General features: G+C 48.4%; 1 protein-coding gene across 1 annotated transcript; it reads right to left on the reverse strand.

The window, feature by feature from the left end:
* Positions 1-366: 366 nt before the first annotated feature.
* On the reverse strand, positions 367-1,326 carry LOC124524618 (olfactory receptor 10H2-like). The gene has a single exon (XM_047096955.1). The coding sequence runs from the start codon at positions 1,324-1,326 to the stop codon at positions 367-369; it is 960 nt and encodes a 319-aa protein (XP_046952911.1).
* Positions 1,327-11,394: the final 10,068 nt, after the last annotated feature.

An 11,394-nucleotide genomic window follows, 5' to 3' on the forward strand; every position in this document is an offset into this window, starting at 1 on the left:
TTTGGGCAGAGTCGACATCCCTCATTCACACATTCATGATAAACCATGAACACAGGTTCCCCAACACAGCGACGTGGGCACCCCCTCCCCCAATGCCACCATCAGGCACAGGAACCTGGAGGAAGGTGACATACTAGGTCCATAGTGGGAAGGTCGACACCCCAGTGAATCCAGGAAGAACAAGGTCAACCAGACTGAGAGAAAGGAGAGAACACACACATCTAGAATTCGGAGTACTTGCAAAGTGGGGAGGTGGGGTAATTCCCATATAAGAATCATCACCAGTGAAGTGTAAACATTCCCATTTTACAGATAGAAGCCTGAAGTGCCTCTACCTGACACACCATTGCCACGAAAGGAGCCACTTCAGGAGCTCTGGAGATGGAGTTTTCTGAGGAAGGTCTTGGTCATGGCTGTCTTCAGCTCCTTGTTCCTGAGACTGAAGATGATGGGGCTGAGGAAGGGGGTGAGGACCGTGTAGGTGATGCCCATCAGGGTGTCTCCTTCCAGAGACTGGGGACCCTTGGGCTTGAGGTAGACGACAGAGGCAAAGCCGTAGTGCACAATGACCACAGTGAGGTGGGACGCACAGGTGGAGAAGGCCTTGTGCCGGCCCTCAGCTGAGGGGATCCTCAAGATGGTGGCCACGATGAAGGCATAGGAGAGGAGGATGAGGAGACAGCAGCCCAGCAGGGCCATGATGCACACCAGCCCCACACCCAGGGCCACGGTTGGTACATCAGTTCCACAGGCCAGCTTCACCACAGGAGGCACGTGGCAGAAAAAATGGTGGATCTCATTGGGTCCACAGAAGGTGAGGTGGAAAACGGCCGTGGTCACCACCAGCCCCATGACCGAGCCACCTACCCAGGACCAGGCCACCAGGCAGGCACAGCCGCGGGGGCTCATGAGCACATTGTAGCGCAAGGGGTGGCAGATGGCCACGTAGCGGTCGTAGCCCATGACGGTGAGCAGGAAGGAGTGGGTGAAGCCGAACGTGAAGGAGAAAAACATCTGGCTGGCACAGGCCGCCCAGGTGATGGTGCGGCGGGTGGAGAGCAGGTCGGCCAGCAGGCGCGGGGTGATGGCCAAGGTGTAGAGGATCTCAGAGGTGGACAGGGCGCACAGGAAGAGGTACATGGGCGTGTGCAGGCTGCGCTCGCTCCAGACTGTGGCCATGATGAGCAGGTTCCCCAGCAGCGTGAACAGGTACATGAGCAGGAACAGCAGGAAGAAGGCGGGCAGGAGATGCCTTGGGAAGGTGGAGAAGCCCACGAGGATGAATTCGGACACGGAGCTGTGGTTTCGGCCCAGCGTGGCGGCCATCCCTGGGTGGGGAGAGAGCGAGGGCGGCCAGGTGGGCGGGAGCTATGGGTGTGTGCTGAGCCCAGCCTGGGAGGACTTCCCCGAGGAGGTACCCCCTCACCCCGCAGGCCATGGCCGGTCCCTCGGCCACAGGCTGCTCATGAGGACGGTCAGCGCTCCTCTGAGCTGCGCGGGGTTCACGGAAGATTGTGGGCTTCAAGTGCTTAGCGCTGATCCTGGTGCGCGGTAAGAACTCAGGACACGATGATAATAATAATACTGTTAATAATAATGGCTACTAGTATTTTAAAATCCCAGTGATAGGAGCTCTGGGTCTCTACTCAGCCACACCTGGATTGAGTTGCCACTAGCTTGTCAGTGCCTCCAATCATTGTGCTAATAGGGAATGGAAAAATAAAGAAAAACACAATTCAGTCTTCTTTTTTAAAACAGTGATTATGCTGGGGTCTCCCATGAAATATTTTGAATTGGAACAACCTGCTGCTGGTTGGTGTTCCATCTTTGAAAGGACAGCGCAAACCTTGCCATCATATGTCCTGTAGGCTGCATCTCCTTAGTGCCTGCCAGGCTTGCTAAGTATTATGGGATGGCTTTTCTCTCTTTTTAGACAAAACTCTACCATGTTATCTGCCTAAGTTAAATAAAGTTGAGACGTTGCTTTAAAACACTCTTGCAACACCAACACCAACCACAACAACATTGGGTTGGTTCCTTAAACTTTTTGAGCCTCAGTTTCCTCCTCCATAAAGGAAGTTGATCATAATAATGTCTGGCTGACAAGGTTGTTATGAGAAGTAAGATTATGTGCTTAATGTACTTACTGTGGGGTGTGAAATAGAGTAAACACTAGAGACACTGAGAATGAGGAAGGGCGTGAATGACCAGAATCAGAATCCCTTAAAATGTAGCAATTTATGGTTGTATCTCTCTCTTTCTAGAGAGAGCATGGAAGCTGGGGAGAAGGGCAAGGGAGAGAGAGAGAGAGAATCTTTTCTTTGGGAGCTTATTTATTTATTTTGAGACAGAGAGAGAGGGGCGGGGGAAGGGCAGAGAGAGAGGGAGAGAGAGAATCCCAAGCAGGCTCCACACTGTCAATGCAGAGCTTAATGCAGGGCTCGATCTCATGAACCATGAGACCATGACCTGAGCCAAAACCAAGAGCCAGATGCTCAACTGGCTAAGCCACCCAGGTGCCCCTGTATCTCTTTTTTGATTATGCATTTAATGCATTTACCACTTTTGTAATTCCTGGTGTTTCTGTCACATTATTTAATACACACACGCACACACAGCTCAAGTATATATACACACGTATGTGTATATATATGTGCAAAAGCTAATATATACTTATATACATATATTTAACTTGTATAAATATACACAAACATGCATACACTCCTATTCAATACACCAAACAACAAAATAAAACAAAACAAACAAAAAAAAAACCCAACACTAGGAGCATGGACCTATCACCAAAAAAGACCATGTGTGAGGCCATAAAGGAAGTGCAGGTGCATTCCATTCCCAAGTACCAATACCCAAAGCCCCAGATATCTGACCATTTGGCAATACAACTGGACTTTAATAAGAAAAGGACCCCTCAAAATTCCCATGTATTTAGAATGTAAATATTGGGTGAACCATTTGACAATGCCAAAGTAACATATTAGTCGTTAATCATCTGGCTAAAAGGGACATTAAGAGATACTTAGAAGTGAATGATAATGCAAACTTGAAATAACAACTACATGAAATGGATTGTGTCCTGGAATAGAAAAAGGATATTAGTGGAGAGTCGAAAGAATTCTAGTAAGAGCTGTTGTTTGCTATACAGTGTTATATACCAGCTTTCGTGCCCTGGGTCTCATCATTGTCCTGGTTCTGGAAGATCCTGGCATTCAAAGGGGTTGTTGGGGGGAGAATGAGAGTTTTCTGTATGCTTTTTGCAGCTTTCTCATAAGTTTAAAATTAGTTAATAATAAAACATTACAAAATAAGGTATCATTCAAAGTTGCACAAAACCTGACAACAGTCTAGGAATTACTTTAAACAAGTACACACAGGAGCTTCATGGAGAACTATGAGACCTGTAACAGACAGGAAACATGACAGATGACCTAACAAAATGGATGAAAGCAAAAGACAATATGAGAAAGATGTTCATTCTTCCCCAAATTTAACCTATACATTCAATGTAATGCCCTCAAAAACATCCAGTTGGACTCTTGAGAAAGAGCATAAACATATTGCAAAATGTTTGTCAAAAATAAGGACCCATGAATAACTGAGTCCATCTGGAAATGAAGAATGACAGGAGGTGGGGGGAGACTCACTCTGTAGACACGTGACAGCATCTTGGAAACAAAGCAGTGTGGGATCAGTGCAAGGACAGACAGTGACCAGTGGTTCTGGAATCAGAGCTCGGAGACAGAGCCATTCATGTATGGTTAAGGTCACACCACAAATCATTTGGAAAAAAAGGTGAATTGTTTAGGGGATGCTGTTGAGGAAAGTATCTCTCTCTACAAACAAAAACCACAACTAGACTCCCAATACCCCACCAAAAAGAGAATCAAGATAGATTGAAAACATAGTTGTGAAAGATAAAAACATAGCTAATGACAGCAAGTGTGATAGGATCTTTGTGCTCCAAGAACAGGAAACACGTTCCTTAAAAAGAAAAAAGAGCGCAAACCTTCAGTAAAAAAGATCAATTCTTTTACATCGAAATTCTGAATCCTTTTAACAAAGAGCATCATGGATAAAGGTTACAGATGACAGAGAACAGAGAGCTACTTGCTGTATAAGTTCCTGAGCTCTGCCGTTCAACCTACAAGCTAGAGTTAACAAGACGATAGTGCACAATTAAACACTTGTTAAGAACATAGACGCCAATATTGTATTCTCATCGTCAAACTCGCTAAGAGACGAGATCTTATTTATCCCCAACACTAAAACAGACATGATGATCACGTGACCTGATAGACATGCTAGCTATTAGCGCAATGGCGATCGCATTATAATGAATAAACGTACCAACTCAACACACGGTACACCTTAAATTCACACAAGTTTATTTGTCAACTGGATTTCAATAAAAAAGAACTTGTTAAGAGGGTAGATGTCCTTTAAAGTTACTAACACACACACACACACACACACACACACACACACAGAAGGGGACATGAGGAATCTTTGGAGGTGGTAGATAACATCTATTACCTTGATTGTGCGGATGATATCACAATTGTAGGCATATGTCCAAAGTCATCAAAATGTACACGTTAAATATACGCAGCTCTTTGTATATTATGTATACCTCGATCAAGCTGAAAAGAACCCATTGACAAGAGAGTAGTATCTAGAATCCACAGTGAGAAAAAAGAGAAATGAGGAAACCAATGAGGAAAAGGACAGGCATCATGATAGAAAGTGGGCAACAGGGGAGCACAGGTGATCTGCAGCTGAGGAAACGCACTAGGCCAGCAGCAAACAAGGACATGAGCGGCTCACTAGCAAGGAGAGGAATTCGGTTTACCACAGCAACACTCAGGACGCCTGGGTGGCTCAGTAGGGTAAGCGTCCTTGTTTTGGTTTCAGCTCAGGTCGTGATCTCATGGTCCGTGAGTTCGAGCCCCGCATTGGGCTCTGCTCTGATGGTGTGGAGCCTGTTTGGGATTTTCTGCCCCTCCCCTGCTCATGCTCGCTCTCTCTGTCTGTCTGTCTCTCTCTCAATAAATGAATAAACATTAAAAAAGTAATAAAACAGCAGCAACCTGTGAACACAGTGGGTACAGGCTCCCCATCCGCTTGCTAGAGCGGCAAGACTTAGAAATCTGGATCCGCCCTGTGTTGGCCCAGATGTGAGATGAGTAGACTGAAGACGTCCTCACTTGGTGGTTCACGGCCAGATTAAGGGGACACTTACCCAAGGTCCCACAAACACTTCTAGATCTCCATCTGAAACTCAGCTCAGCGAGGGGACGTGGTCAAGCCATTCATGGCAGCCTTGTCTGTGATGGCAGACAGTCAGGGGCAGTCAGAGACACCCCCACCCTCACCTGGGGGCAGGGCCAAGTAACATGGGGTGGGCGTGAGCCACGAAGCTCTACACGGCATATAGAAAAAACAAACCTGACAGCCACAGAGCACAGGGGATGGCTCTGAAGCCGCAGCTCTGGTGAAAAATTGGAAAAGAGGTACACACAGGTATGTGTATTTGTATCTGCATCACTGACACATGCATCTCGATGATACATACTAATATATCCATGATACACAATCTGTCATTTACATATATCACTGAGATTTGATGACAAGGCTTCAAATACTTACCTTGGGGCAGGGCTCACCCCCATATCACAGCACTGCTTCTGCCCCCTCACCCAGCCCCCAGAAGGTTGTCCCCAAGTGTTATCTCAGAGCCAAGTCAGCCAATGCTTGGAGGACCCAGGACCCCACCTGGAAAGTGGACGATTGGGCTGGGTGTCAGGATGGGGTCTCTCTCTCATGCAGGAAAGAAGCATTTGGGGGCAGCAGGGGCCTGGGGTGGCCCAGCAATCCCGGGGCACCAGACTCAGCTCCTCCTGGACCTCATCCCTCAGCCACCATCTCTGGCCCCCACTGCCGGCCTCTGTGTGCTGTGGTCTAGCCCTGGCTCTGGCCTCACGCCCCGTCTGCTGGTGCACTGTGCCCGCTGACCTCCCCTCTCGACTCCACCCTCCTCTGGCTGCCAGACTCCAGCTCCTGACACAGACACACCTTGTGGAGTCATGCCAACCCGGGGTCCAGGGCAATCTCTGCTCTGCAGGCGAGTGCCCCCTACCCACCTCCTATCCCCACCCCCTTGGGGAGCCCACCCCTTCCTCCCTCCTGGCTACAAACAGGCTCCCAGGCATGTGCTCTGAAATCCACAAATAGTACCATAAAAGGGGTCTCTCTTGGCTCCGGGTCTATCTCTGGCACTCGTTCCGGCACTCACCCTTCCCAGAACAGCCCCACTGCATATGCTGCAAGGGAGCTCCCCAAGTCAGCTGTATAGGTCTGGACTTAACGGGGCAGAGAGGCCCACCTTCTAGCTCTGGGCTCTCAGCCAGAACCCCCAGCCAGGGCACACGCAGGCTGGCTCCCAGATCCTACTCCTGTACCCTTTCACCTCCAGGGGACACTATGGAACCCACTCTGCTCTCTCTGCTTCTACACCACTGCTAGAGACTCAAGACTGTGCTCACAGGAGCACAAGCAGACAGAGCCAACACCAATGCACATGTACACATGGCTTCTGAAATACACACGAGCAGTGGAACCCAGCAAACACACAGCCAGGAGCAGAGACACTTGCTGGCTCTGCAACCCATCTACTGAGCACTAACCAGTGCCTGGAGCTTGTCTGGGACTGGGATAAGCCAGGGACACACAGACACCGTGGTGGGTTGTATAGCATCCCCCTCAAATTCACATCCACTGGAACCTCAGAATGTGACCTTATTTGGAAATAGGGTCTTGGCAGATATAATCAAGGTAAGGCTCAAGGTGAGACCGTACTGGGTAAAGGTGAGACCTAAATCTAATGGCTGGTGTCCTCACAGGAATAGGAGGGGACACACAGAGGGAGGCAGGCTGTGTGCAGACAGAGGCAGGTATTGGGGTGATGCGGCCGCAGGCAAGGAACGGCTGGGGGTCACCAGAAGCTGGAAAAGGCCAGGAAAGATTCTGCCCTGGAGTCTCTGGAGGGAGCATGGCCCTGCGGAAACCTTGGTTTTGGATTGTAGCCTCCAGAACTGTGAGGATAAATTTCTGCTGTTTAAAGCCACCTGGTTGTGGTCCTCTGTGACAGCAGCCCCAGGAAACGGATCCAGGCAAATGCAGCTGCATGTACACAAACACTGCACGCAGAAGCAGGCACTGTGCTGCAGAAATGAGCACCCGTGCATGGTGACAAGCCCAGGGTCACCCTTCTGGCTCAACCCGGTGCAGAGACTACTTCCTGCCTGGGAATGGACCCTGACAATCCCTGACTGCTGTGGGTCCAGGCTTTGGGGGAAGGAGGCAGCGTGGGCCAGGTTGGGACCAGGTTGCTGGGGCCGTAACCCCTGCCCCCATCCGACTCCCCACCCCCTCCTCCAGCCAGAGCCTCCCTCTGCTCTGGCTTTCTCCGTGGTCGCCACAATTTCCCCCTTCAGCTCCCACCTTGCTTGCTACCTGTTCCTGGGAAACCGAGTTCCTCTCGCCTGGCGTGAAGACTGTCTGTCTGGGATGCTCTGTTTGCAGCCCAGCCTGGGGCCACCCCTCTTGCTGCTTGGTGAGCAGGGCAGGAGCTCTATCTCCACAGGTGCCTCCCCTGAGGCGGGTTTCCTGGGAGCCTCTCCCCTGAGACTGGGATGCAGGTTAGAACTCCTCCATGTCCAAGGAGGCTGCTGGGGCCCTGGGAATGCCCTTCCTTTCTCTCTCTCTTCCTCCCTCCCTCCCTCCCTCCCACTCCCTCTCTTCTTCCCCACTAGTCATTCCACCCTTCTGTCATCCTCTCTCCTTCCTTCATCCATCCATCACATCCTCACTGAGCTCTAGCTAAGGGACCCGCTCTGAATCTTGGGATCCGAAACAACACTGATGTAACCTGGCACTAAAAAATCCCTCAGTGTGGGGACAGGAAGAGCTGGATGCAGACATATCACATTTTATAAAATGGAACAACACAATTATGACATACTATAATATATAATATACTGTGGTTGCACCAGAACAATATTTATTCAGTAAGTTGAGTGTTGTAGTCAACTAACAAATATTTAGTAAACTTCTACTATGTGCCAAGTGGGTTTTTCTTTTGATATTGATTTCAAAGCTTTTTGTTCTGTTTTAAAAGTAGTGCCCAAAAGGAAAGGCATTATAATTTGTGAACTAAATTATACATCTTGTATCACATGAGCTTAGTAGTTGGAACCACTTAGTCTTTAGCCACAAGACTACTTGTTAGAGTACCAAGGAAAAAATGTTATTTGTGCTTTGAGATTGGTCAAAGAAAAGAAAATAGCAACAAGCAGTAAAAAGATGAATTTAAACATACTGTAACATTATTACATATGTTATATACACTTACGTATATATGGTATATATGTTCACATGCGTATATACACATCCATTGTAATGGTTCTGTTTTTCTGGGGAACCCTGACTAACACAAAATCGTTAAAAGAAAAAGAGGCCTTGTAAAAATGTCCCTTTTCCATCTAAAGAGATGTGACCCAGACCTCAGGATCCTTGGTGGTTTGTCCTGTGGGTAAGCATTTCCCCCAGTTCAGCCCCTGCAACTCAGCGTCTCTCTGAGGATGTGCGTGATGCTGTGTCTTTATTCTAACGCAGGGGCCCCATCACACAGGAGGGTGAGCATCCCTCCTGAGTCACACGGTCCACATCGAGCACGGAGACCGTTCCTGCTGTCCTCCACCTCCTGCTCCGATAGTGTTGGTTGAGGGCACACTGCACCCCAGCCCCTGTGCTGGGGCCCCTGCGGCTACACGGTCAGGTGAGTCCTCAAAACACACCCCAATGAGCAAACCCTGCAGCTGGGCTACCGGGACTCCTTCACCTTTGTTGACTGAATTCCAAGGACACTCAGCACTTCTCCGAGAGCCATCTCAACGCCCCAGGTCTTCTCCACAAAGAAGAATGGTCTGAGAATCTGACTTGAAACTAATTGTAAAGTGAAACCCAATAACATTTAATGTCAAGATGCCATTTCACGAGTCAGTTCCTGGGGCTGCTGTATCAAAGCATATAAATCTCGTGCCCTGACTCCACACACTTCTGTCCTCTTCTATGCTGGAGGCCAGAAGCCGAATCAGGGTCACCAGGTGTGAGTCCAGGTGTGAGCAGGGCTGCATCCTTCGGGGGATCTGGAGAGGGATGTGTCTCCTGCTTTCCCAGCTTCGAGGGCACCACGCATCCCCTGGCTCGTGGTTCCTGCCTCAGCTACTCCAATTCCTCCTTCCGGTGTCACATCCCCTGCTGCTCCCTGTCTCTGGCCCCTCCTGCCCCCTTGTATAAGGACACTTGCAATTATAGCAGCCCATCTGGGTGATGAGGGTAATTCCCCTGTCTCAGATCTTAACTGCATCTCATCTGCACACTCCCTCTTGCTGGGTCAGGGAACGCAGCCACAGGCTCTGGAGAAGCACATCTTTGGAATGATGCGGGCATCCATCAGTAACACCGATAATGAGCAAAATAATGAATGGAACCCCAAAACTGCCACAGCCGGTTTTGCCAAGCTCTCGTTGTCAGTGTTCATGAGACAAAGTGTCTCATAAACTCCTCTGGAGTCTGTGTTTCCCTCTGGCTGTGTGAAAGGGGTGTGTACCTAGGGCTGCACCTGCCCTCCTTCCCTGAAAGGGTTCTCTTCCTTCTAATGACAGCCTTCTCCTCCTAGTCATGACCTCACTTCTCCCTGTAGACACCTGAGAGAGGCGGGTTCCTGATCACCAACTGCACACACATGCACATTGTAATCGATTCCTGCTCCCTGCCTTCATGGCACTGTGGCCTGGGACAAATTACCTATCACATTTGCATTTTCTGCATTTCAAAAATGTTATTAGTGATATATGTGGGTCATATCTAAATGTGGAGAAAGGATAATTTATTTTGAGGCTTAGAAGAGTGAATGCATAGGAAACCCTTCCCGCAGCATTTAGCAAGTGGCAGGTACTCATATGTGGCAGCCATCCTTAGATTAGTATTGTAAAACATCTTCTGACTGCAGCTCAAATATCTGACCACGGGGGCGCCTGGGTGGCGCAGTCGGTTAAGCGTCCGACTTCAGCCAGGTCACGATCTCGCGGTCCGTGAGTTCGAGCCCCGCGTCGGGCTCTGGGCTGATGGCTCAGAGCCTGGAGCCTGTTTCCGACTCTGTGACTCCCTCTCTCTCTGCCCCTCCCCCGTTCATGCTCTGTCTCTCTCTGTCCCAAAAATAAATAAAAACGTTGAAAAAAAAATTAAAAAAAAAAATATCTGACCACAGTTTAAGTAAGAATTTACACCAATGGAAGGCCCCTTCCCGGAGCTTCAGACATGGTTTCCCAACTCCAGCATGGGAGTCAGACACACCTAAAGTTGCATGTGACCCCTTCACTCACATGTTGTGTGACCCCCACCAACATTTCTCATCAGCGTAAAGGAGGTACCCACACCCTTGACCTTTCTTTGTGCCATCTTGAGAGAGCACTATGTCCTCCAACAGAGCCCGTAGATAGATTTGAGTAAACACAAGAATGAGAAACTGATGTTTTACCAGAAGTATTGTGGGGCAAAAGGGAAAAAGATTTCCATAACATGTCAGAGAGCAACACCCTTTAAACATTTTGTATGTTCTTACCCAAACACTGAATCTTCTCCCCTTTCTCTCTCTGTCTCTGTTTCTGTCTCCATTTCTCTATCTCTCTCTTTTCTTCTACTAAACATTCCAACATCCTTCACTCAACCCAGCTCAAAATAGAAACCCCCTTAGGGTCAATCCCCTCTAAACACAGCGAGGAACCGTAAACATTCAACCGTCTCCATGGAGACAAATATTTAATGTTCTTTTGGGCATTTGTTATAGTTAGAAGGTAATACTTATACAACAGTGGGCACAGTGCCTGATAAGAAAATCCCTGATACTGGAGGCATTTATTATTATGCCTATTTTGATTTATCCTTAAGGTGGTGGAGGAGAAATTCTTCTCTTGCTTCTGCATTTAAGAAGAACAATGGGCATCAGTGTTGACACACATCCATGTCATGTCTCTCACTAGCCAATAGGTGGGTAACACATTCTTAGAAGAGTTAATGGGATGTGGCTTCATCACATGGGGTCTTAAACATGAGATCATGCTTACTAGAACCTATACAAGAGATGGGCAATCAAATTGAGGAAAAGCAAAGGTGTAGGATGCTTCCACACATATGGATGCACCCACCAATACCTATTCAATGTTTTCATATATTGAATCACTAAAAAGTCCTATGGAGACATTATTATCCCCAGCCCTTCTGTCATAGTTCCTCACCAACATATTTCCTCCAGTG

Source organism: Lynx rufus, unplaced genomic scaffold, assembly GCF_022079265.1.
Source record: "Lynx rufus isolate CCGP_SWC_20201006 ecotype Redwood Valley unplaced genomic scaffold, mLynRuf1.p SCAF_4, whole genome shotgun sequence".
Classification (NCBI taxonomy): Eukaryota; Metazoa; Chordata; class Mammalia; order Carnivora; family Felidae; genus Lynx; species Lynx rufus.

Bases quoted from the DNA above. Each gene is read 5' to 3' on its own strand.
- LOC124524618 (XM_047096955.1), bottom strand. From the start codon at position 1,326: ATGGCCGCCACGCTGGGCCGAAACCACAGCTCCGTGTCCGAATTCATC.